Source organism: Moschus berezovskii, chromosome 16 (assembly GCF_049115385.1).
Source record: "Moschus berezovskii isolate FMDL1 chromosome 16, NW_MosBer_1.0, whole genome shotgun sequence".
Classification (NCBI taxonomy): domain Eukaryota; kingdom Metazoa; phylum Chordata; class Mammalia; order Artiodactyla; family Moschidae; genus Moschus; species Moschus berezovskii.
This window is the reverse complement of record NC_142475.1, coordinates 53,676,248-53,703,012: the sequence shown is the minus strand read 5'-3', so window position 1 is coordinate 53,703,012 and position 26,765 is coordinate 53,676,248. Positions and strand designations below refer to the sequence as shown.

At 46.9% G+C, this 26,765-nt stretch overlaps 1 protein-coding gene across 30 annotated transcripts in view; it reads right to left on the bottom strand.

Moving 5' to 3' along the window:
• PTK2 (protein tyrosine kinase 2) overlaps positions 1–26,765 on the bottom strand; it is a 198,530-nt gene that overhangs the window by 49,619 nt on the left and 122,146 nt on the right. For 14 of the 30 annotated variants that reach the window (XM_055431796.2, XM_088844838.1, XM_088844834.1 and 11 more), the window contains 9 exons: positions 26,618–26,735; positions 24,523–24,561; positions 23,440–23,470; positions 20,044–20,096; positions 9,905–9,988; positions 8,900–8,917; positions 3,061–3,117; positions 1,680–1,700; positions 603–700 (listed from right to left, as the gene is read on the bottom strand). In XM_055431796.2, coding sequence (XP_055287771.1) covers positions 603–700; positions 1,680–1,700; positions 3,061–3,117; positions 8,900–8,917; positions 9,905–9,988; positions 20,044–20,096; positions 23,440–23,470; positions 24,523–24,561; positions 26,618–26,735 — 519 coding nt within the window. The remainder of the gene's footprint in view (positions 1–602; positions 701–1,679; positions 1,701–3,060; positions 3,118–8,899; positions 8,918–9,904; positions 9,989–20,043; positions 20,097–23,439; positions 23,471–24,522; positions 24,562–26,617; positions 26,736–26,765) is intronic. The other 16 variants (XM_088844837.1, XM_088844840.1, XM_055431802.2 and 13 more) reach the window with 11 other exon arrangements.

Below are 26,765 nucleotides of genomic sequence, written 5' to 3'. Positions count from 1 at the left end.
CCGGCTGGCACAGAGGTCTGTCTGCTGAATGCCTGAGATTGGGGCCTTCTGAGAGTCTCCAGTGACATACCACACTGCTCTGAATTCGAGACGGCAAACTTCTAGGACCAGCACCATGACTTCTACCTCTGTGTGAACCTAAGGCTGACTGATATATTTTAGAAATGACACAAAATGCCCATTTTCACAAGAGAACTGAATAACAACAGAAACTTTCGTAAGACCACAAATCAGTCAATCCTGTCAATTCACACTCAAATATTGAACATGGTGCTTTCTTCAGACAGTAAATAATGCAGAAGAAGCACTGCTCTCTAAAGATGGATGCTAAGCCTGAGATTTCGGGGCAGCACATGGGCAAAGGGCTATCGAACTGTTACTGATGACAGAGGCCGAATGAAAGACTGGAACAGACCCAGCTCTCAGGAGCTAGTTTTGCCACTTTGGGTTTCTGAACACAGCAAGTGAATTGACGTATATGGTAAGCCTTGCAGAGGACAACGGCAAATACCCTGAAGAAGCAGGGCCTCGTGAGGACAGACAGGAGCAGGCCACACGGGGGGCAGCGCAGGCACGGTGGGGGGCCGCCCGACAGGACCTACCGGGCTCGTGTAGGTGCCCTGGTGCACATCTCCAAACTGGCCCTCTCCGATGCACCGGCCGAGTTCTATTCTTTCTCTCTGAATCTCATAGTCCCTGGCTGCAAAACACGATCCACACACCAGAAGACACTTCAGTGCAACATCCCCAGTGCAGAAAACATGGGACATGTTTCATTTCATCATCATCGATGAGTAAGAATTTCATCGGTGGCACATCATTCTACGAAAATGCTTTCAACAGAGTGGAATTCTCTTAAACGAGTATTTTAGAAGGAAATTATGTAAGTGTTACGGCACTGCTTAAATTATCAAAATGATGAGTTTTATACAAGGTAGGTTTTTTATATTTTTGAATGCCTGCTTCAGTTGATTAATTCGATAGTCTGCTAAATAATTGCTCCAAGTTTATATATGTTTAATTAATACATACTATTAGTTCAGGTATTAATATATGAAGTCTAAGAAATGGTTATTTAAAGCAATTATTTCACAAGTAACTAAAGTCTGTAGACACGGAGGGGAAAAATTGTGGCATGAGTAATTTTGTGTTTTAAAAGTTTAAGAGTGTTCCACTTCATTATAATCCTATCTATATTATTCACGGAGCTAAACGAGTTTAAAGAGGTAGCTTCCAGGACCAACTATAAGTCAGAAGATTTGGGAACAAGGTTGAATGTATCACATAATAGATTACGAGTATTTCATAATTCTGAGAGCATCAGCCTCAAATTAATATATTCAATTGTCATGATTTATACAAACCCAATTATTTGGAGGCACATGGAAAGAAACTACCCACTGGGAACATAGGAGATGATTCTAATCCAATGACCTGCTTGGTACTTTGATTTCTTCTAATTTGTCAAATTAGAAATCACATGGAAAATTCAACCCAAATTTTAGATGGTCATTTTCCTCTTTAAAATCACTTTAGCTGGTAGTTCCATTGATTTAACAGCATGAGTAAACCAATGAAAAAGTTTAAAAATAAAAGTTAACTGGAAACTGAGACACCCCGTATCATTCCATGGGTTGCAATTGCAAGCAAATGCAGTTATTTTAAAGGAATCCTGTTACCTTCATCTATTCCATAGCTTTCTGTATCGCAATTAAGAGAGAAAAAAAGTGAAGACCTTGCTTAGAAATAACTAACAGCAATCAGGTTAACAACAACAAACTCGGAGAGTACATTTCAATATTTACTTTGTCAAATACTTTGACTGCGAACATGAGTCACAAAAGAGGACCAAACACAAGTGAGAACACACCACCCTCAAGCTAATGCAACGCACTCTACACTTTGTGCTGCCAGCCCAGAACTCCTTACATGAGAACCCATTTTCCTGGGCTTTATATAAAAGCTAGCATGTTGGACATTTACTGCTCAACTATGAATAATATACGAACAAAAATCTGTATAGTCTGCAAGAATGTACAAAAGACTAAGCGGCTAACCAAACCTTGAAACCAAAATTTAAACATTTCTCCAAACTGCTACCACGCATCAGAGTAAACCCATTTAAGTATCAACTCTTGCCTCTGTTCCAATCTCCAACCCAGGAGCCCTTAGAAGGAAGTTCAGTCCCCCACCCCCACCTTTGCCCCCGCAGAATAACCCACGGGGTTGAGCTGGACTGGGCTATTTCTCTTTATTTTGGTAAATCTCCTTAACATGTGAAGGAAATCTATTGAGAACAACTTTTGAAATAATTTATACAACAGGGTAAAGCACCTGAAACATTTCACAAACACAGAGAGCTTTACCAAAACCAGGATATTAGATGTTGAATTATTAAGTCCCAAAGGCTTAAGGTGGACTCCTAATCAGGCCTCTTTAAGAGGTAGGGTTAACTTTTTTTTTTTAATTGAGACACGCCTTTAAAATTTTCCAGAACTGGGACTATATATACCCCACCTGGACAGCTGGGGCTCCCAGGCTCTCCTCACCAGCACGCCGCACGGCAGAGAAGCAGAGGGTGACACTGCCGGGCTGCTGGGGGGCAGAGGGCAGCGAGGAGTCCTGCTCTCCCCACACCTCCCACCCTGAGCTAGAAGGACTGGAAGCTCTTTGTAATTGCTTAGTCAAGGGCAATAAGAAATGAAACCTCAGAGGGGAAATGTGACTCATTAAAAGGTGTGCATTCAACAAATTGTATGTGTGTGTGTGTGTGTTTAAATACTAATTTCCTACAAACAGGAAATGCTTTAATCATTAAAGGTTATATATTATCACAGAGCAAGAACACAAGATTAAAAAATCCCCATAAGCAAACTGACTTACAATAGATATTTGACTTTCAGGCTTCTGACCTGGCAGTGGGCACGGAAGGCTGCAGAGAGTATTTCTACTATGAACTCAATAAGGTATTAAAAGGACAATAAACATCTAAAACATTTAAACACGAGGTATTTAAAACTCTGTCAAATCTGAACAGGAGCAAAACCAGAAAATACTCACTGGAGGGCATGGTATAAGTGTCCTCTTCATCTATGATCTCAGCATAATCGTCCGTTTCTGTAGGAGAGGAAATACGTATGTTGGAAGAGGTTAAATCTCCAACCCCCTGGCCTTGAACTAATTTGAAAAGGCAAAATGATGTGCCTGCATCCCCTGCTATGCTGACATATTCTTAAAACACTATTACTCAATTTTTGCTCACACATGAGTCATTTATGGAAATAAAGGTGACATCATGGTCTACCACGTCATAATACACAGACTTGTTCCTCGGAGAGCACACAGACTGACACAGAAAACCCTTGTGGAAAACAGAAGACAGGAAACGACTGTGTGCATGACTCCAATGCACCAAGCGGTTGGGGCTGACCGTGAAGCCCCGCTCACTACACCGAGCTCACTCTAAAGCCGCACTGCCGTCTACTGGGGCTTCTCCAAGCACAGCTCAGACTTCATTCGCAGTCAGACCTCACGGCATATTCTGCATGTTCTTCGGAAAACAGAATGGCACACAGACGTGTGAGATAACTTACTTTATCTGTTCAGGGTGAAAGCAACCCAGGAATTGCTCTTGTAACTTTTCACTCAGATATTTGAACAGTGTATATTCATGTCAAAAGGGTAAAAGATGTGTCAAAAATAATAAAATCAGAATAGCATAGAAATCGAATTCTTCTCTGGTGTAACGTCAAGGAGTTCCAATGCTTCCACTAATTCCTTTCAGTAGTGCAGGAACTTAACGACCCACCTCCACATTAATGGGGGGAAAACTCCTTTGGAGGAAAACACGCACTCACTTGGATAATAATTATACTGAAAAATCACTCAGGTCTCCGCTGTTTTTCTCGTACTGGAGGGAGGAAACCTTGAGCAGCTCTGTGCACAGGGCTTACGCTGCTGGGCCCCAGGAAAGGCTCTAAGCTCTAAACAGTTAGAAGCTCTCTCCTCTGTGCTGCCATCACTACTTCACTCAGAGATTAAAATTACAGAAACCAAAGACAAGAGAGACTATACACTGTTTATAGTCTCCAGGAAGTCAACTGTTCTGCATACTGCCATGCTAACAACTGAGATCACATGTAAAAGTAGTTCAAAGAGTTCATTTCTTAATTTGTCATCATCATTAAAAGTAATTCAAGTAACAACAAATTCAACTGGCAGAACATGAAGTCCATAAACAGGTATTCCTTTAGGCATTTAGAAAATGTGCTCTATTCCTAAGCCCTGTATGACAGGTGGGTAATTTAGTTATTCTTACGTGTTTATAAATATTACTACTTTCAGGATTAAAGAAAAAATTATTTGATCCATCCCACACCTTACATTCCTACATTCCTCTCTCCTACCCTGTTCTCACGACATCCTGTTCTCAATGGATACCAGGAGTATCCTTGCTTTTGTGTAAGGTGGCTGAGCGGAAACTGCGAAATGAAATTTGGGGACAGAGTGTGCCACCAAGGCTGGAGTGAGGAAGAGGACTAGGTGGGGCCGGAACGAGGACGCTTAGCCGTCCACACTGTCTGCGGTGTGGCGACTCAATCTCCTGCACCCACAGATCCACCCCCACGGGCCTCTTTCACACACACCACACACACCCATAGAGGCAAAACACATTAGCTGACCCCGAGGAGGCCGGATTCTGCCATAAAACTGCCCAGAACTCTTGCCGTGCCTCCCTGCCCCAGCTGCCCTGTTACCAGAGCTGCCCTGGAGTAATCATCAGCCCCTGCCCTGGGCTCTCGGCTCCACTAAGAAGATGTCAGGGGCCCAGGACTCAGCAGGCTTCCCAGGGCTGCCGGGGTCACTGTCTCCCTGTCCTTCCGTCTCCCTAAGTAACAACGTCTGCTGCCTGGGTGCCACCTGCTCAGGGACCCCTCCTGGCCCCCAGCCACTCTCGATCATGCTGCCCGACATGCTTTGCTCAGGGCCCGTCACTACCAGCTCTCTGATGGTCCTCTGAAAACTGTATGCCTCGTCAGGAGCAGAGCCCCCGGGGCAGCAGGTCCTACTGCATCTCATCTACTGTCGTGTCCTCAGCCTGCAAACCGGAGCCAGCACTGGGGAGGCACCCAGTGAGCACTCACTGAACAGAAAGCAGGCGTGCACTCCAGTCACGTTGGGGGGAGCCTCGACCCTGAGGCGGGGGAGCCAGGCCAGGGAGAGCTGCACACGGGTGCCCACAGCCCGCTGTCTGCTTCAGCAGCACCCTCACGTGTCTGATGAGAACACGTCCACCTGTGGGGGTTGTCATGAGGATTACAGAGATGCACGTCAAGCTGCGGTGGGCCCTGCAGACGACAGGTGACTGAGGGCTGCGATCTCCTTGGTGCCCTCTGCTTCTGAGGCCTCCCTGGCAGGAGCCCTGCGGGTGGGGCTGCAGCGGCTCCCAGGACTGCCTCTTTTTATAAAACCCTTAGCAGAGAGACAACCTCTGAACTGCTCTCAGGGAGAAAGAAGATGGCTCATACATCAGCCTGGCACACAAAACTGATTTGGGAAAAAACAAGCTGCATAAACTTTAGTTTACACCATCACAAGAAAGAGTCTGCAGGTTTTGTCTTTTGGTGCTATGTGAATGCTGCAAAAGAAAGCCCTGGGGATTATCCAAAGCACCTGGGCAACGCTCATGATGAATGTAGGTGTGGATGCTGTGACGCCAGGTGAACGGGGAGTTCTTGCTGCTGTGTTCTTCTCAAGCTGGTTCTCACGTGGCAGGGTCAACACTGGTGAAGGCAGTGCACCTACAAAGGTTTACGTGACCTTCTTCTGTACAGGGCTTTTCACATGAGGACACTTGGCGCATTTCTCCAAGAACTCTTGATATGGATTTGGTTCTATTTTCCATTTTTCTTTCCTGGTTTTTAGGATGATGGGCTAGTATGACACTGATATGAGAGGTACTTTTACATATTCAACGGTCCCTGAATAACTGGAGTCCACTCTGAAACCACCTGGCCCCCAAATAAACTCATGGGAGGAGGAAAACAGAAGGGAAAAGGAGTCAGGTTGAAAGATCTCTGCACAAATGAAGGGAAGAGCTGTGTGTGCTCCACTTAATCATGGTGGTCATGACTAACAGAGACCTGGGCACCTGCCAGACACCATCACAAACAACCACACGCACCACTGCTTAACCTCGGGAAAATCATACATGGTGGGTCCCTCTCTCATCATCCTGTTTCCCAGGCTGGAACCCGAGGCCCCCAGAGGCACTGGAGGGGCCTCCAGGAGCGCGTCCAGGCCACTGCGCTCTGAGCTCTGCTCTTTGTCACATTCCATGTTTCTGGGGGCTTCGACTTGTGAGACCAGACCCCCTGAACCTTGAGACCTCAGCACGCTCCCCTAAGTGTGCTCACGGACTTCACCCCCAGTGTGGGTGCAGCTTTGCTCCAGGGCTGTGCCCAGGTAGGCTTGAGAGGGTCTGTGCACTTGGGAGACAATTTCAGACCATGAGTTGAATATTTCAAAATGAACGCTCTGAAAAATGGAGGCATCTGAAACCATGGGTAATACTGTAATCTGAAAGGTTTTTCAGACCATGAGTTGAATATTTCAAAATAAACACTGTGAAAAATGGTGACCTCTGAAACCCTGGATAACACTGTTAATTTACAGTGTTTGGTGTCACAATATGTGGTAAAATAAAAATGATGGGAAAACATGTTAAAAGGACAGAAACTGACAACTCAAATGAGGAGAGAAAAGTATCAAGTTCTCATTTTCAAAGATGGTGAGTGAGCCTGAGTAAAGTCACTACAGAAACCACGGACGCACACACAGACTGTGCTCTGTCACCCAAGGGCCTGCTACCTCTGGAGTCCCTGGGAAGGGTCAGCCTGGAGAGCGGGAGGGGCAGGGCAGTGGACACTTGGCTGTAAATATCAGAACTGGACCGGGATCTGCAGCCCACAACCTCCCGGGTGCGCTCAGTCCCCTCGTGGGGAAGGGGGCGGGCGGTGCGAGTCTGTCCCCACCTCCACCAGCCGGGTCTGCTGCCCTCGGGGGGGCCTGAAGATGCACCACCCCCAGAGCAGCGCATGCACAGGGACACCACTGCCCAGCAGTGCAGTGGGACCGCGTGACCGCAGCTCCTCATGCCACCTGGACAGGCAAACCTGCCGTCAGCCTTGGAAGCCGCGGGGACGGCAGGCGGAGGGGTGGGGAGCAGGGGGAGGAGGGCCTTCAGGAAGCCAGGAAGGGTGCTGCTTTGCTCTGTGACATTAACCAGCTCTGTGAACTGCATCAGGGTCAGCACACTGTTTCTGTACAAAGTCAGAAAGTAGGTATTTCAGACTCGCTGCTCAGTCTCCACTGCAACCACTTAACTCTGCCACTTAAACTGCAGGGGTGAGCAGACTGGTCATGACCGAAGGCATGACTGTGTTCCAATGAAACTTACTGATGGACATGGAAATCTGAATTTCACATAGTTTTGATGCCACAGATACTATTCTTTGATTTTCCTCTCAACCATTTAAAAAAATATAATCATCGTTCTTAGCTCAAGGAGCAATACAAAAACAGGGGTGGGCTCTAATTGGACTTTGGGCCTTAGTTTGTGGATCCCTGCCTTAGACTCAGGGATTAAACCCCTAGGGCTCAGCATATTCACCTATAAAATGAGGATAATAATACTCACCCTGATTCCTAGTACTGGGAAATCCAAATGTGGGGAAATGCACACAAAAAATGTTTTCTTTAGATAAACAACATGGTAATAACCACTTGCTTGTACTCATCTGTTTAAGTTTGTATGCTTTCACAGTAACCCTCAACCAAGCAACGAGGCCTTCTACACGTGAAGACTCCAGGGGGCAAGCACTTTGCTGCAGGCCGCCCAGGTGGTCAGCTAGCAGGGCTGGAGCCTGGGCCCTGGTGGCTCTCTAGCAGCCCTGGGCGGTCTCTCACCCCTCTGCTCACCAGTGAGGACAACACCTAGCTGCGCTCGGGATCCCTGCCGGGGGACCCGGCGGTCACACAGATAAAGGGCAGACACAGGGGGAGCCCTCCATGGAGGCGCTTCCAACCAGCCACCACCAAGCAGTGAGCTGGGACATGGAACCCAGAGTTTTCGGCCCCAAGTCCCGGGGGGCAGACACACTCTCCCCAGCACACTTCAGACCTTTCACCGCAAGCACTTTGCTCATAAGGATCACGTCACCAACCCGACAGACAGGAGCACAGACGGAATCTTCAGTGAAAGTATTTTTTTCATTGAATAGTGAGGAAAAGTGTAATCCCCCTTTATTTTAGTTTATAAAATCTCACTCATTATGAAAGAGTACAAAGCTTCCTGCAGGCAGCACTCAAGGGAAATGAAATACAAGACACTACACATGACTTTCAGATTTCTAGTTTATGAAGTGGTGTCCTCAACTGCCTGAAAAATAACAACTGCTGACAGGCCCTTAATTGCTTTCATCCCTGTGACTCTTGGAAATCACTTTTCCTTCTTTCCTGCCTGCCACGACACTCCCGACTAAAAGTCACTACACACGCGCATGTGGGAAAGTGTGTGTCTCTCCCATTTAGTGAGGAACGAAACAGTTCTGACAATTTCCCTTTACCTCTAGTTCTAATAATGAGATCTCTAAAATTCCCTATGAATATACATAAACTCAAGTTTACCACTAAGACGTGGTAAAGAAACTGACGGTGACTCTTCTTGGGTTGAAGCCCTGAACAACTCTAAAGAGACCACCAGTTCACACCATCATTTATTTCATACATATTCTGTTGGATCTAAGCCACATTTTGCCTTTCATTAAAAATGGAGTGGTATTTATATTCATAAATAATCATCTCACATTAGTAACACAAACGTGAAAATAAATATTACCGTCCCCACTAATTTCATCTGCGGATCCGGGTGGCATGCAAAGAAAGGGAGAGGAAGGGAAGGGGGAAGGGAGGAGAGATAGGAAGGGAGGGGGAGAGAAGGGAAAACACTATTAAAATGACAAGCAAATCAAAGTGTAAGGAAAACACAAAAACCACCCCCCCAAGTCTAATTCAGAAGGTAAAAGAAAGACTGTAGGATGGAGGAGTAAGCATGTTTACTTGACTTAGGGCATTAGTGTGACTTTGAAGCCTCCTCACATTACTCCAGGTAAACAGCAGTTTAGGTGCATTTCTGCCACATTAAGCAAAGCTAATCTGATTGCTTTTCACTGTTAAATGTTAAAGACAAGTCTACTATCCTCACAAGGAACGTGCATCCTCTTGGACAGAAATGAGAACCGCAGGTCATTAGTGTGTGCACAGGGAACAGCCCTCAGAAGGCCTCCTCAGGGAGCCCCGGGGCTCCCGCCGCTCCTCCTGGGGCTCTGCCAGTGCACTTCCACTCACATCTACACAGCGTCTGCAGAAGGACCGTCCCGGTTGCCACACCCTCGTCATCTCCCTCTCCTAGATAATGTTTCCGGGGCCCTGGCTGCCCGTCCTCTGCACCATCCCTGAATATCTGCCCACGAAGCAGGCGAGGAGACCCCGGGGCTCACTGGGGACCATCCTCCTCCATCACTCACATGCCGTGTTAGGAAACCCACGAGGCAGAGGTGTGGTACCTGCCAGCCCCTTTGGGAAAACACTGAGATCACAAAGGAAGAGACTTCTCGCCCTGTCATGCACTTAAACACGAGCGAACAGGCAAACAAAGAGTCTTTTATCTGTGGGAGGGTGGTCCACAGACAGTCACCTCAAACCCCAGCCCGCAGGCCCCTGTCGGGCAGCACAACACTGACCCCGGGGCAGGAACCATCTACAAGCATCGTTAGACTGCTGCCTGGACGCTGTGGTCAGCTGTGGTTAAGAGGAGAGCCTGTGCAAAAGCTGAGTGCAGTACCCGCAGAAGGAGGTTCGTGGGCACAGAAGACCAAGGGGAGGAAGCGCCTAGCCTTCTTAACCTTAGGTTGGCAGTGACTGACTCCTTATACAGAGGCACGAGGAGGGAAGAGAAAAACAGAAACACATTATTTCAATACCAGAGAAAACTTATGTTAGTTACATTGTAAGGCACAGCTATAAAGACAAGTACAAAGTTGCAATGCTTTTATGTGACTACCAGTACACTTGATTTCTTAATATAATTGACTTGAGAAACATATTAATATTTTAAAATGCAATTTTCCCTCTTAGAGTAGCACTAGATACTGAAACTTTAAGCAGACATGAAGAGGTCGGCCAGCTCCACAAAGCCAGCAGAGCGAGCAAAGGAACAGGTGCCTTAAGAAGAACAAAACTGACACATAGACACAAACAACAAAGACCGATAAACACAAGGTTCTTATGAACATCGAACACTCAACCACAAAGAAAATAGTGTGGAAAACTAGCAGGTCTTGATTTGTAAGAGTTTTATCAGCAATTTCCCCCAGTTCAGTTCAGTTCAGTCGCTCAGTCCTGTCCGACTCTTTGCGACCCCATGAATCACAGCACACCAGGCCTCCCTGTCCATCACCAATTTCCCCCAAACCATCAGCAAAGACAAGACCTTAAGAGTACACCAAAAATAAACTGCTTTCACATAAAAAACTGGAGCCAGGGTATCTGAGCACAAGGCTTCAAAGCCCTCCATCTACCAGCATCCGCTCCTCATTCACTGTCATTCATGTACTGAAAACTCCCTTGAAAGTCAACTCTATTAGGCACTTGCTGGATGAACAAGACAGATGCCAGCCCTCCTGGAGAACCCAGGACAGTAGAACAGAGACATGACAACTGCAGTACAGTGAGGACAACAGCAGACACGTCACAGTGGAGTCAATACAAGGGCGGCACAACCCGCTAATATGCAGGGGGGACAACCACGTGACAGAAGACGCAGCTGGCACACACAGTTTAAATGCAGATCCACAGGGTCCTGTCAAGAAAGGTAAGGACCACAGGGGTGGGCCCGGGAAGGGCAGGGATCAGGATGAAGATGGCGCAGGGTGTTCTGTGATCTAACAACGTGAGACGCTGGGATCTGCCCACCTGCCTCCCTCAGCCCACACCCAACTCCCTGACCAAACTCCTCTCAACCTTAATGACCAGCACACAGGAAATTCAGGAATACAGGGGCCAGAGAGGGGCCCGCTCAGCACAGCGTCACAGAACTGCAGTCGGACAGACTCAGGGCGTGGGGTGCGGTGTGAGGGACATGATTTCCTCCACAGATAAATACGGACAGCGCACAGAGACTGGAGGGGCACACGGCCAAGCTCACTCAGCACCGCTTGTCTGATCCCTGACTGGACGACACCAAGGAATCGCAAACACAGACTGGACAGTTGGCATTAAGGAATTACTGTTAACTTTCTTATAGTATAATAAAACTGCTTTTAAAAAGTCTTCATCTTCTAGAAACATTTATAGATAACTATGCCTTAGAGGTGCTCTAAGACAATGAGAGGCGGTGGTTCAGTCACTACTGTGTCCAACTCTTTGCGAGTCCATGGACTATAGTTTGTCAGGCTCCTCTGTCCATGGGACTCTCCAGGCAAGAATACTGGAGTGGGTTGCCATTCCCTTCTCCAGGGGATCTCCCCGACCCAGGCATGGAACCTGGGTCCCCTGCGTTGCAGGCAGACTCTTCGCCGACTGAGCCATGAGGGAAGACAATCAATGAGGACTAAGTGGGTGGAGGCAGGGGTGAAACAACTGGGTTTTAGTCACTGAATCTGGGCGACGAGCATCTGGGGATTCACCACATAGTTCCAATCTCTCTACTTCTGTATTATATTTGGAAATTCCCAGGATAAAGAGTTAAAAAGCTAAAAATTCAAAAGCACAACAATATCCATTCACTCACGTGATCCTGTACACGTAAAACTATCATATACATTTTATCTTATGTCATGCAGTTTGATTTTTAATAAATTCCACAATTATTATGCAGCCATGACATGCGACTAGAAAGCCATGAGGTCAATAAAAAGTTTCAAGCCTTCCTTTAAAATTTTTCTCTACGAAGGGAAAAAAAAAAACAACCCCCAAAATTGGGTCTTTGGACAATATCTGTTTTTATATTTAATACAATGATACTTGGGCTTCTTGTATTAATAGTAATAAATTTTAAGATTATCAAAGTTCATTCATTCAGTTCAATTCAGTTGCTCAGTCGTGTCTGACTCTTTGCAGCCCCGTGGATTGCAGCAGGCCAGGCTTTCCTGTCCATTACCAACTCCCAGAGCTTGCTCTAACTCACGTCCATCACGTCAGTGATGCCATCCAACCATCTCACCCTCTGTTGTCCCCTTCTCCTCCCGCCTTCAATCTTTCCCAGTATCAAGATCTCTTCCAATGAATCGGTTCTTCACCATCAGGTGGCTACAGTATTGGAGTTTCAGCTTTAGCATCAGTCCTTCCAATGAATACTCAGGACTGATTTCCTTTAGGATGGACTGGTTGGCTCTCCTTGCAGTCCAAGGGACTCTCACAAGTCTTCTCTGACACGACAGTTAAAAAGCATCAATTCTTCAGCAATCAGCTTTCTTCACAGTCCAACTCTCACATCCATACATGACTACTGGAAAAATCATAGCCTTGACTAGATGGACTTTGTTGGTAAAGTAATATCTCTGTTTTTTAATATGCTGTCTAGGTTGGTCACAGCTTTTCTTCCAAGGAGTAAGCGTCTTTTAATTTCATGGCTGCAATCACCATCTGCAGTGATTTTTGGAGCCCCCAAAAATAAAGTCTGTCACTGTTTCCACTGTTTCTCCATCTATTTGCCATGAAGTGATGGGACGGGATGCCATGATCTTAGTTTTCCGAATGTTGAGTTTTAATCCAACTTTTCACTCTCCTCTTTCACTTTCATGAAAAGGCTCTTCAGCCCTTCTTCACTTTCTGCCATAAGGGTGGTGACATCTGAGTATCTGAAATTGTTGATATTTCTCCTGGCAATCTTGATTCCAGCTTGTGCTTCATCCAGCCTGGCATTTCGCACGATGTACTCTGCACATAAGTTAAATAAGCAGGGTGACAATATACAGGCTTGACATACTCTTTTCCCGATTTGGAACCAGTCTGTTATTCCATGTCCAGTTCTAACTGTTGCTTCTTGACCTGCATACAGATTTCTCAGGAGCAAGGGGAATAAGATGACTCATTAGCCAAATACTCCCAAACCCTGGCCACCATGAGGGACACTTTCCTACAGGCCAGAGCTTGGAACATACAGGTCAGAGTGCTCTTGAGGAAGAGGCACCACACAGCCCCTTACTGAATGGGGCCAACAAGGAGCAACAGGGCACACTTGACTCTGGAAACTACGTCCACAGGGCCTGAGGACAGATCTGTGGCCTGGAAGGAATTTACCTGAGTAAATATCCTCTGTAAATTTCTGTTGCACTCATGACTGCTCCTATCTCATTCGGATTCTCTTTCATCCAAAAGTGTCCCCACTGGGGGTCCCACATGTGTCTGCCCGTCTCCAGCCTGCAGCTGAGGAACAGGAAGCCAGCCTGGCTCTGGGTGCTTTTTCAAGGCATTAGCCTACAACACACGCTGTGGGTAGTTCAGGACCCATGGGTCTCCTGTAAAAGCCAGAGAGGAGAGGGCTGCAATAAGGCAGCAGCCTCAAATCTCAAGAGAGGCAAAGGGAGTCCAGACGCTGTAATGATGGTGCGAGGAGGGACAGTGCAGATGCTGTAACGATGGTGCAAGGAGGGACAGTCCAGACGCTGTAATGATGGTGCGAGGCGGGGTGCTGGGAGGAAGGAGACAGCACATGGTGGGGGGCGGTGCACGGGGCAAAGGTACTCTGCCAATTATGACTCCCTCATTCATGTACAACACAATCAGTCACCCTGTCCCCACCCAACCAGAGACAGTTAAACGTCTCTCCTAACCCCACACTGACTGCAGGACTCTAGTTGTGACTGTCGGAATCAGAAGAATTTCCAGTAAGACAAGTACTGTGAATAAGTCAAACCCCCAATACTTACCACATGAGTGGGTGAATGAAAGTCGCTCAGTCATGTGCAACTCTTTGTGACCCCATGGACTTCTGTCCATGGAATTCTCCAGGCCAGAATACTGGAGTGGGTAGCCGTTCCCTTCTCCAGGGGATCTTCCCCACCCAGGGACTGAACCCAGGTCTCCCGCACTGCAGGCGGATTCTTTACCAGCTGAGCCACCAGTGCACATAAAAAGCATCAGTAGCATTAGTTTGATTAAATTACGTCATAAGGCACATAATTTACAAAAATTAGCTTCACATGTAATAGGCCAGCAATCTCCAACTTTTTTGGCAACAAGGACTAGATTTATGGGAGATGGTAATTCTATGACTCAAACGGAGGGGGTGACTCAGGCAGTCATCTGAGTGAAGGGGGGCAGTAGGTGAAGCCTAGTTCCCTCACTTGCGGCTCACCTATTCCTGTGCAGCCTGGTTCCTAACAAGCTGAGGACCCAAGGACCGGTACTGGTCCGCAGTCCAGGGGTTTGGGGACCCCTGTACTAGGTAACAGTATTCTAAATTAGGGCACTTAAATAATTCCTGAAAGCTTTCACTTAAAATCAAGCTTTCAGTATAGACGGAGACTACCTTCTAAATCAGTGTTACCAAAAGTGAAACTAGGCTGTAAATCAGACAAAGAAACGCATTCAAACTTGAAGGTAGGGCAGACATTTGGATTCCAACAGAATGGTCAGAAATGAGTCAACACTACGCTATTGCTATTCCTGATAAATGGAAGAAAAACCACCCTGAAATCGGACTCAACTCTTCCAGGAAAATACTCCTCCCTTCTCACACCGACACCTCCTGCCTTCCAACAATTCGGTGTGGTCTGATGAGAAGACAGTAGGTTTCAGAGCCCAGATCTGGGTTTCCACCAGGCTCTCTGCTTTGGCTAGCTACATGAGCCACACCTCACCTCCCCAGCTCACCTGTGAAGTGGGAAAAGGAGGAAGACTGTCCTGAGGCTTCAACAAGACAATGCTTGTGAGTGTGCATAATCTCTGAGCCTCACTCATAGGTAAGTAACTACTTTGTACTTTGTTACAAAGCAGTGATAGCACAATGAATGAATATCAGGCTTAGTGCTCCAAAGACCATGAGAAAAAAGGAGAAAAAAAAAAGCAATTATTATAGACAGCATCACTGACTTAATGGACATGAATTTGAGCAAACTGTGGGAGACACTGGAGGACAGGGAAGCCAGGTGTGCTGCAGTTCATGGGGTCGCAAAGAGTCGGACGTGACTTAGCGGCTGAACAACAACACATATACCACTTAATATTTTACAGAACTTCACAAACTACTTCTACATACATTATGTAGCTGCTTTAGAATTTGTAATGAAGCAGCTTAATGCAAATGACATTTTTTTGTTAATTTTTAGTTTAGGATAATATTTAGTCACTATAGGTAATTTTAAATAGCTGGAACGATGCTGCAAAGTTAACCACTAAACCAGAAGAATCTGTTACAAAGCAAAAAAAAAAAAATTTTTTTTAATTTATAATAAACATCCCATCACAAAGTATCACTACAGAGTGATACATGTGTTCACCTCCAAGGGCTCCACAGAGACAATTAAACCAAACATTTCTAAGGAAAGGAACAGGTCACAGCCTTGGTTGTGGTGACAGACACAGGAGAGAGAACACGGTCTTCTGATCTCCAGCCCCGTTACCATGACCCAGACGTGAGACAGGAGCCAATGTTACATTTAAGGTCCCACTGCTTCACTAGAGGCCTGGTTATTTAAAAACAGACAAACAGAACCTTGAAACACAAAAACCAACAGAAAACCAAAGTTTGTACCTTTGGAATATTTAAAATTCAGCTTCGTTCACTGATTTTCCTTGGGAGCACCTGCATTTCAGGGAATCTTCATCCACACAAACGTTGCTCAACCCCCCACCCACTCCAAGTGCCCCTCTCTGACACACACAGACCCCTTAGGACAAGCGAAGGCCTCTCCATGTACTTCTAACTGCACTCCAGAAGAAACACGTTTCCTAAAATCATACACATAGGCTAGAAAAGTTGACTCTAGGCCCTCAGAGAAAGTACCCAGGGAAATGCTCTATTCTGCTGGATATTTCTATAAACCAGCTCATCTCACACTTACGTTAGAGTGAAACTCTAGATCTCAGAGACAAGACTGCATATATTCAACATGGACTGTAAACTGGCTCATCTCACACTTACGTTAGAAACTCCGGATCTCAGAGACAAGACTGCATATACTCAACATGGACTGAAACTGGACCCTACTGAGGATGTTCTGAAACTCTTTTCCTCACAAAGAGATATGCAGGAGGGCCTGGAACCCGTGATCATGAGCTGGGGACTGTTTGCTGACATCCAGACTTCAGCCTTCCCACTGGCTGGCCTCCAGAACCCTTGCCCCAAACTGCCTAGGGGTGTGTGCAGAAGGGTTCACCGTGACCAGCGCTTGGGGAGGTCTGTGAGCCCAGCGGCTCTCGAGGTCAATATCCACTCTGAGGGTCCCTACCTTTCTCCCTCTGCTCCCCCACCAAAGCACAGTCCTCCAAGTCACAGCACCACTCTGCACCTTGCTCAGGCATGCAAATTCACCTAAAAACAATCCCTGAGCACTCTGTCCCAGACAGTAACGACAAATAGTACATGTCTTTGCCTATGATGGAGTTGTGGTCTAGGGGATAAGAAGGTTTCTAAGCTCGTATCTATTTAAAGGTTATCCACAACAGTGGCATGTATGGCAGGCGAGACAACTCTGAGGAAGGAGAGTCCTGGAGCAGGCAGGGAGGGCTTCGAGGAGGGGGTGGCATCTGAAGCCAGTCTTAAAGACTAGGGAAGAGCTTCTCAGTTGTGACTGTATAAAAAATAGGGGCATCAGGCAAGTCCCACTTTCTCCATCTTCCCAACTGATTCTTCATCTGTACTTGGGGTCATCTCCCTTAATTGTTACTGAAAGGCAACATAGCCTAGGGGGCAATAACGACCTGAGTTCAGTCCTTGCTCCATCGTTTTCAAGCTGTGTGACACTGAACAAGCCCTCTCTGAATTTCTTTCCTCCTGTCTGTGAAACGGGGAGACAATAAAGACCTTGGGAGGTCATCTCAGGGATTACAAGGTAATGTCTAATGCTATGCACAGCACCTGGAGTACCTAACAAGGAGAGAGTTGTCTCCTCTTTACTAGGTGTGCCCTCGCCTGCCCTGCCCCGGCCTCTCAGAGCTCTCCGGCTGGTGCTGAGTTTGCCAAGCTCCCGCTGTAGGGCCTGGCGCCCGCTGTCCCACAGCATCTGCAGGCCCCAAGTCTCACTGTATTCAGTCAACTGCTCAGAGGGACATCCCTGGATCCCCACCGTCACTCTTCACCTGCCTGTTTGATTTTAATTCAGTGCCTCTGTCTCCTGCACAGAATATCAGCTCCACAAGGGAGCAACCTGGTTCTGTCCATCAGTGTACCCCAGCATCTGGAACAACGCCTTAGCACAGAGCAGGCACTCAGCAGCACCTGATGATGGTATTTCTAAGACTGGACTAATAGCCACCTTGCAGGGTTTGCTGGGGTGGGACAGGATGGACTATGACAGAAAAGCAGGTCACGACTGCTGGCTACAGTCAGGCTGAGCCTCAGCTACCACCCCACCATTCTGGAGACAGATCAGCTTGTGGCGTGGGGAACAGGCATGGTGCTCCACTGAGTCCGCGGGTAGCTGAGGTTAACCACAGCACACCCGCGTGGTTTCCAGGCTACCAGATAAGAAAGAATCTTGAGGTTTGGCAGAAGTCCTGGTGATCTAGGTGTCACCTTAACAGCTTATGAGCTAAATGCAAGGCGCAGCTCTTGGTCAGCCATACTGCTGGGATAGCGTGTTCAACAGTCTTTGCACACTGTGAGTCCAACTCCATGGAAGGGAGCAAGTCATGAGCAGGGTGACGAAGGAGTAACAGGAATCTAAGAGGTAAGTCCCATCACTAAATATTCATGGGACATGGAATGTTCTTTGTGGCCTGTGAATGAAGGTTTGGTGGTTCCGTGAACCACCAAAGTGGTGGTCACGTGTGGAATAGCACCACTGACTCTGAAGAATGAAAAGATTTTGACGTGTGATGATGAAAAGGATGTGCTGGCCGGTGGGGCAGTCCAAGCAGAACTACAGGGGTAAGGAGGTGGGCAGAGGGGCTGGACGTCTGACAGAACTGGGTGAAGACCCATGCGGAGGACGGGGGCGGGCTGGACAGGCGCCAGGCTGTGCAGAGACGTTGGAAAGCCTCGGAGCAGAGCTGAGGAAAGATTCTGCCAAGGGAATCGCCTCCTTACATTCAATAAAGGGGGGAGCATGCTGAGAGCTGCTGTAGACAAGGGGCTGCAGCGTGAACTCCAATCCAGGGTGCCTGGGGAGGACAGTGAAGGTGGGTCAGGACAGGGGGCGGGGAGAGGTGACAGCCGCAATGTCTTACTGGGCAGCTGTGGGAAACGCTGCGGACATGAGGAAAGGGGAGAGATGAGACCCGAGCCTTCCGTGAGGCCTGTCGTGTTTCGTCGCCACCCGGAGTCACGGTGAGCCTGGCAGGGCGTGTCAGCTCCGCATCGCACGGAGCGGCTGCGGGGCACGGGGGCGCCCAGGTCAGTGACAACCACCAGTGCCTCCCGGTCGGCTGCCCAGGCCCACTTCCAGTCCAGCGGGGGAGGCCTGGAGCACTCAGGAATGACTCAGCACTGGCTTGATAGCTCCTCTTCTGTGGAGCACGGCACAAAACACCCTCTGATGCCAGCAACTGACAGAGTCCTCCACCACCGGGCCACTCGGGCAGGTGGTGGCTTCTCTCTCCAACAAGATCACAACCCTGGAAGGCCTGCTCCCCACCTGCTGGATCTCCTGCGCCGCCGCAGACTGGAGATGCCGAGCTACTCAACTCCCGGGCATCACCCCGGGCTGAGGGGAAGCCACCAGTGTCTGGCACTGCTCGGCAGCACAAGCTCTGGCACTGAACAGGCCTCTCCCCACATCAGGAAGGGGTTGACTCCTGAGCTTCAGGGCTCCCCTCACACACCTGCCCCACGAGGTTCCTCACTAGAGCATCTCTGCTAAGCACGAAAGCATGAATACCAACACAAATATTTCTTGAGAAGATGGTTGTGGGATGTTTGTGGATGATAAAAAAAAAATAAGCAATTATATTTGTATGCTAGAACATTAATAAATAATTCAGCCATCAACTAGGCAAATGCACAAAACTAAATTTTAGGTAAAAATTCACTCAATGTAAATTAAACCAACAAGAATAAGATTTCTTCTAAGGTAGACTGTCCAACAGTAGAGCTTTGGGAGACGATTATTTTAGAAGTGTGACACAGGTGAGAACATGCTACATACATGTGCATATGGACATACATGTGTGTGTACATGTACATGTACACACGTATAGCATACTTATTTTAAGATACCAAACCTGGGGCCATAGAAGATGCTTTTCCCCACCTTTCCTCTATTTTCTACATTTTTAAATGGGGGGGAAAAGGCACATGTATTTTGAGAAACATATCAAAGAAAGCACACCATGCTCATCACACCAGTAAATAGTTAAGATAATGCTTATGTCAATATCTTAACTATATTTTTAAAAAAGCAATATTCAAACACCATTTTATGTTAATTGTTAACAAAAAAAGCTGTTTAAAAATATTCCACATCTCTTGAACTTCAAAAAATAATAAATACACAAAGCATATTATGTTAATTTCTGAACTGCAAGCATAAATTATAATGGCAGCTTCAAAAGCAAACATTTTTACTCTAAATGTAATTAACATGGCATTAAAACTGAAACATAATTTGGAATTCTAAGTAATTTGTGAGTAATCTACTACTGTAAAATTATACAAATTTTAAAATTATTTTTAAGTTTTAAAAATAAATAACTTTAATTCTTAACGTTCATAAGCTAACCTAGACAGAAGTAATCCTCATAAAAATGAGCAGAGGTCAAACACACGGGGCTCCCTCCCACCGCTGTGGGCACCCCCCTGCCACCCGCGCAGCCTCTTACCTGACATAGAGACTGCATGGGTGCGCATGCCCTGCTTCTCGCTGTTGGCCAGCCTGGAACAGAAGTGCAAAGCGTGAGTGTCCCGCTCTCCACACCATGCTGATGGCATTCACGCGCACGCCAGCTGCCCAGAACCAGGACGGCTGTGCCCTCTCCCAGGGAGAGGGTACAGTCCGTCTACCACCCAAGGCCCTTAAAGCCTGCTTTAATGTTTTAAAGACCAGAAGTGCAGACTGACGAGGGGAGGACGCTGAACCACAACACTACTGAACGTGGTGCACATGGCTTGGATTACTTTAGATGCTGGGCTGCAAGGGGAGATGCCCGCGAATGAGGAGTGCTCTGGACACAGCACTGGCCCTGCCGCCGTTTAGAGCGTGTCCAAGAGCAAGCAGGACGGTGACACATACTGTCGTTATTTACAGACTGACACAGGTAAGGTTAACGCATCTGGTTATTTGTTTCATGAAATGGCTCAACAATGGTAGTGTTTTACACACACATCCACATAAAATAACATTTTGGCCAAAGGTTTTAGCACATTTTTTAAAAAAAAAATCCAAGTATAGTTCAATTCAAACTTTTTGAAAAAGCATAAAACACAGAGGAAAACGGAACCCTACAGTCTTCAGGTGTCAAAATTATTTTGCTCTTTTCATAAAAGAACACTTTTTTTCTGATACATAAACATTTACTCTAGAAGTACTGAACAGGAATTTTCCTTAGTAAACAGAATTTATATTGGAAATCTTGGAGCTTAATATATCCCTTTTAAGAGCTAGAAATATTCAATGTGCAACCGCACAACCTCTAGGAAGCGTTAGTCGCTCAGCTGTGTCTGACTCTCTGCAACCCCATGGACAGTAGCCCACCAGACTCCTCTGTCCATGGGGTTCTCCAGGCAAGAATACTGGAGTGGGTAGCCATTCCCTTCTCCAGGGGATCTTCCTGACCCAGGGATTGAATCTGGGTCTCCTGCACTGCAGGCAGATTCTTTACCAACTAAGTGACTGGGGAAGGTTTACAGCACAAAGCCATACACTTCAGTTCTTTTACTGAATTTGCTATACGTTTGAAATGGTATGTCTATTATAAAAGCTTAAACAGAGTTTTCTAAAAAACCACCAGCTCCTATTGCACTGCAGCTACCTGACTGATCGTAACTACCTCTCAACTGCATTTATCTGGAGGTCACAGGTGCGTGTTCCTAACACACAGGCCACGTCCTCTGCCTCTGTCCTGCAGACAGGATGCTGGGTCATCCTCTGCTGTGGGCTGGGGCACTTTTCTGAATCAACTTGCTCACAAACACACGGATTTCATCACCTCTCTGATCAGTGGCAACAACACGTCTGCTGCTCTGTGATTTGTGGGAATTCTGCTCCTTTCTAGTATCTGTTAGCACTTCTAACCTACTCCCTCACTCCTCACTTTTACGTCTGTATTTACAATTCCTGTGTGTTTAATCCACAAAGTCATCTCTCAAAGACTTTCTACAACTGAAGATACAATGAGCACTAATTCCTTGCCTGATTTTATTAATAATTAATAGACATTAATAACTTTAATAAATTAATATTCATCAAAACAGTAATACATATCTATTAAACGTTGCTGGGTCTGTGAAACACAGCCTAACAGCTGAGAGAGTTGGTCTCAACCCCCACCACTCGCCTGCCCAGCTACTGTGTACCTCCTGAGTATCAGACACTGTTCCGCGTCAGGTCTACATGTCCCCGACCTCGGCCGCCGGTGAAGCCCGAGGATGAGAGCAGCAGAGAGCTGACTGCTGCTCCAGACAAGTTACGGGAAACACAGGGCTGCTTCCGGGACTGGGGTGACGGGGGTTTTCAGATGAGGTGATGCAGGGTGAGGCCTGAGCAGGGCCCCACTGAGGACAAGCCCGAGGGAAGGAGGGGTGTGGGCTCCAGGAGCCGAAGCGAAGTCAGTGTAGCTGAAGCCTGAGCACGGGAGCAGAAGCGAGGCTGGAGGGGCTGGTGGGGACGGCCACACAGCCTCTCCCCAGCCGGCTGAAGGATGTGGGCATTTACCTAAGAGCAGCAGCAGCCACACAAGGGCTTCAAGAGGAAACTCCCTCCCGATGCTGTAGAGAAGACCGGCAGAGGCACGAAGAGGATGGGAGCCAGGGGGGTCTGAGACGCTGTCCTCTGAGGCTGGCCCCTGGCTGGTGTCGAGGAGGGCTCCCACCATCCCTACTGATCAGGACAGCTCCCTGTCCTGAGACCAGTGGTACAAATAATATGGCCCATGCTTAACTCCTGCCTTCCTTTTGGAAGACTGGAATTTGGGCACATGCCAAGCACAGTGTGCACACGTGACCAGGCCCGCATAAAGGTGGGGTGTTGAGTCTCTCACGAGCTTCCCTGGGAGACCACTCTCCACGTGTCCTGCCTGCGCCCCTGAGAGAGGGCCCCCGGGACTGCCCGGCCCCTCTGGACTCCACGCCGTTGCACTCTCCCTCAGTTGTCACGCATTGCAGTCACGAGAGCCTTTATGCGCCGAGTCCTGGGTGTTCCTTCTAGAGAATCCCTGCATGGAATGGTCCTAGGGACCCTGACACAGGAGTCTACTAGTAGAGCCCAGACAGGTGCTAACAGCTAACAACCGGGGAGGGCGGTGGGCAGGTAAAGTGCATGGGCCTGACAGTTTGGAAGCAGAAAGGGAGAGACTGGCAGGGACCGGCAGTGGAGGAGAGGGAGCGACAGGTCAGAAGCACCCAGGCTCTGCTCCCTTAGCCCCTATGCAGCGCCAGGGGCGTCTCCTCAAGTCCCTCCCTCTGAGCTCTCGGCACCCAGCTGCATATCTGACTGTGAGCGTGGTGCCTTTCATCTGCTCCCCAGTCCCGAAGCTAACTGGCTGAGGACAGAGAAGCTCAGGCTTTCTTTACTTTTACAGATTAAAGTATCTACTGTGAAATCCGTGACACAAACACATTTTAAAATTAATGTAAGTTGCATATCTTTAATTTTCTCACTTGTAAAATAGCCAGAATGGTACTGACTTTCAGGTCTCTATGCAGACTGTCGCCACCTATATATAAAGTAACCATCTGACAACAGACCTCTCTCCTGTTATCACCACTATTCCTGAGCTTCTTACTAAGCTTCAAGGGAAGATTCACTTTACACTTCTGACTAAACCTAAAAACTTGTAAAGAATTATCCTTCAATAAAAAATAAATGAATTAAAACAACAACAACAAAAAACCTAAATACTTTAGATGATTTACAACTGATTCCTTCCTGGAAATACTTGTTTTCTGATTTCCTAATCATACATGCAGAAATTTGATTACTCAGGCAAATGTAAAATAAAGCATAGAGACTTCCAGTCTCTAATGCAACGGAATAACAAGGCTCACGGAGCGGTACTTACTTTGGTATCGATGGCAAAGCCCGTTCACCTTCTGTGAAAAAAAAACAGAAAGAGAGAGATGAGGCTCCTTTGGAAAAGACTGTTTGTAGAAACCAGAGAAAGAAGATGAGTCCTATCCCAGAATTTTAGCAATAACCCTTTAAACGAAGCTGTCATTTGCCTGTGATGGGTTAGCACAGCTTTATTTCCGTATTTATGATAAACATGCTGTCTGCAGGTGCAGACTATAGGAAAGGCACTGCCTCTCAAAGCCAGGCTAAGGGATAACAGAAGAAAGCTGTTCTTCCCAGGAGATGTTAGAAGAGAAAGAATTTTTCATAATCAAAGCCAACATTCTTTAAGAAGACTGAACACCCTGCGTAGGTTTGGCTACTCCAAAATCTAAATAAGGAACACAGAAATTCAAAGGAAACAAACCCACTGGCTCTGTAGCTGCCAGAGGAACACAGGCCCCAGGCAGCCAGCAGCCTCGGAGCCTGAGGAGGTCCGGGGACGCAGCTGGGGGAGGTGCTGGGGCCCCCACATGGGGGCTGACCTCCACCATAACGGCTGGGCTCCAGCCGGGGCATCACAGGGGAGATCAGGACTTGCTCAGGGGCTGGAGAGACACACTTCCCACCCATCCTTAGTGAACCAGGAAGCATGGAGCCCCTGGTTTAACCATTCTTATCTGGATTAACCTGGTGGTAAAGCCGTCCCACCAGTCCCCTGGCTCCCTGGGAAAACGGTTACTCTGGTCTTGGTAATGTGAAATTATGACCCTAATCTGCAAAATTCTTTCCTCTGAGAAGAATTTAACTAAAAATTGAAAAACTGCCACTGAGTTTTTAATTTTTCTCTAAATTAAAGGAAAAGTTAGATAAGGCCCCACAAGAAGGCCCAGGATCACATAGCAACCCTGGGGGAAGCCGGTTCAGGCACGTGGCTTGTGACTCTTACAGTTTTCTGCCCCAGTGATAGCACCTATAAAAGCACTTTCTAAACTGAAGCAATTATGGTGGATTACAGAGCTAACCAAGCACACCTGGGCACACTGGCGCTCATGTGTAGAACTTAGACGTCACTTAGAACTGTTACACTCACCAACACATGCATGGTGCTCACCATGAAGCAGTACATAACCTAGGGAGAACAGATGGGTACGAATGCAACTGTTCCTTAAAGCATGCACCAGGAAAATGGTGCATTAGAGTTGTAGAAACATGCTTTACATTTACTTGAAATTTTAAGAAACTAGAGTGTGTACATGTGCTCCTGTCCACACATTTCTAATTATAACCCATTAAAAGCATTTGACTTTATATATTATTTCAATTAGGTAATATAACTTCACTTTAGGAATCTATTATAAAATAGTCACAAGTACATATGCTGTGACTTAGAATAAAGTAAATTATCAGGCTTAGTAATTAATTCTATAAAGACCACATAAAAATTGATAAAAGCCTCGGACCTACTAGATTTTTATGAGAAGCAATTTCATTTATGCTGTCTTCATATGAATGAAGAATTTAATGCGTCTCACTTCATGAGATTTGATATCAAAACGTTTCTTCCAACAGGCGAAAAAAGTCAACTAAAAACCAACCCAAGAAGATGTTTAAGCTTCAAACATTTAATGCCTAATGTCTGAATGTTATTTTTTCATATACCAACAAATTGATGAACATTTCGGTAAATTAGGGTGAAATAAAACAATTATTTACCAAAAAGAAGACAGGTGCTATAGTACATTTAACATTTTTAACAGAATACTATCTTTATGTGAAGCAACTTTCCCAAAACATTTAAACAATGCTTGAAAGGTATATACCTTCATTTAAAGCACAAAATGAAAACGCAAGAGCTCATGAATGCAAAAACTTTAAATGAGAGGAACCTTCAGAATTTCTAAAAGCAACTTCATTACTGTATTTCACACAAAAAAAGCTATCATAACACACACTCCATTTTAAGGGGAAAATAAATAAATAGATTTTATTGATTTGATCATGGTGGACTATTCATGTCCTGGAATTCATGTACTTACTGGCCCTTTGGCTGATGGCTTTAGATACTCTTCTCAGAGGATGACATCCTGACACTAACAAAGGTTTACACAAAGGTCCCAGTGACGCCTCTGCTTCATCCCACACCCCCGACGCCCTCTACCTGCTGTCAGCACAGAGGATTGGACCGCTGGGCAGCAGGACTCTCTGCAGTGTCTACACCAGGAGTGCGGGGCCTCATCTGTGTCCCTCACATCTCCCCGACTCCTCCTCTGACCATCCTTCCCACGGTGGGGGTGGGGGAGTGCTGGCACGGATCTTGCGTCCACCTGCCCGGACTGGCAGCCTGATGGGGGTGACTGTGGACCTGGACCCACCTCCCACACTACAAAGCAGGTGCTGCTCCTCCTTAAGGACGAGAAGTCCCCAAGCCAAGGCTCATCCAGTGCATCATGATCACATAGGAACGAGCAGCAGCTTTGAAGTCTGTGACACTGTGAGGGCCCCGAGCCACCTCCAATGGGAGGCCATTTCCACCCTGCTTCCCGCAGAGACCACAGAAGCAAGTACCACTCTTCTCGCTTTCCCGGACAGAATTGAGGCGCAGGAAGCTAAGTACTTAGTAGATGGTATGCGCTCATGATGTGAACCCATCGGTCAATATAATTCCAAAGCCTAGTTTTTTCCCTCTTTGTTTCAGAAATCCAAACCCTCAGAGACACTGCGTCTTAACCTTTGCAAAAGGCTGTAGAGACTCAGCCCCATTCCGAGGATTCAACACATCATGCTTCAGACTGAGTTTGTTCTCTGACCTGCTCTAAGCTTTTGAGATCTTTAGAAAAAATAGGAAAGAGCCTTTATTTACATGAGTTATAGGGACTTAAAAAAAAAAAATCCCTTGAACATAATCCCAAAAGTTTATTTTAAAAACACTAATGGTAACTGAGATAATACTTTAAGGCTGTTGCTCAAATCAAAAGGGTCTGAACACAAACCACCTGTCCTTTAAGCTCTGTCCAAACCCAGCTCGTAGACTGAGCTGAATTGCTGCCCTAGAAAAGCAGGAAAACAGATTTGCTGGGCTGAATTATTTGTTCGCTCTTTACATTCAGAGTGACCTGAAGGAAGGGCTTGGGCTGCGGGCGAGCCTGGTGGCGGCACAGAGAAAGCTGGGGCAGGGGGCGGCTCACCTTTCTGGGGCCGGATGATGAAGGACTGTGTGGCCCCGTGCACCAGGCGGCAGTACCCGTCGATCAGGTCGGCCATGTTCTCGGCGATGGTCAGGGACGGGGCTGTGACCGTCAGGGGCTGGACAGGGGAGAAGAGCCAGAGAGAGCG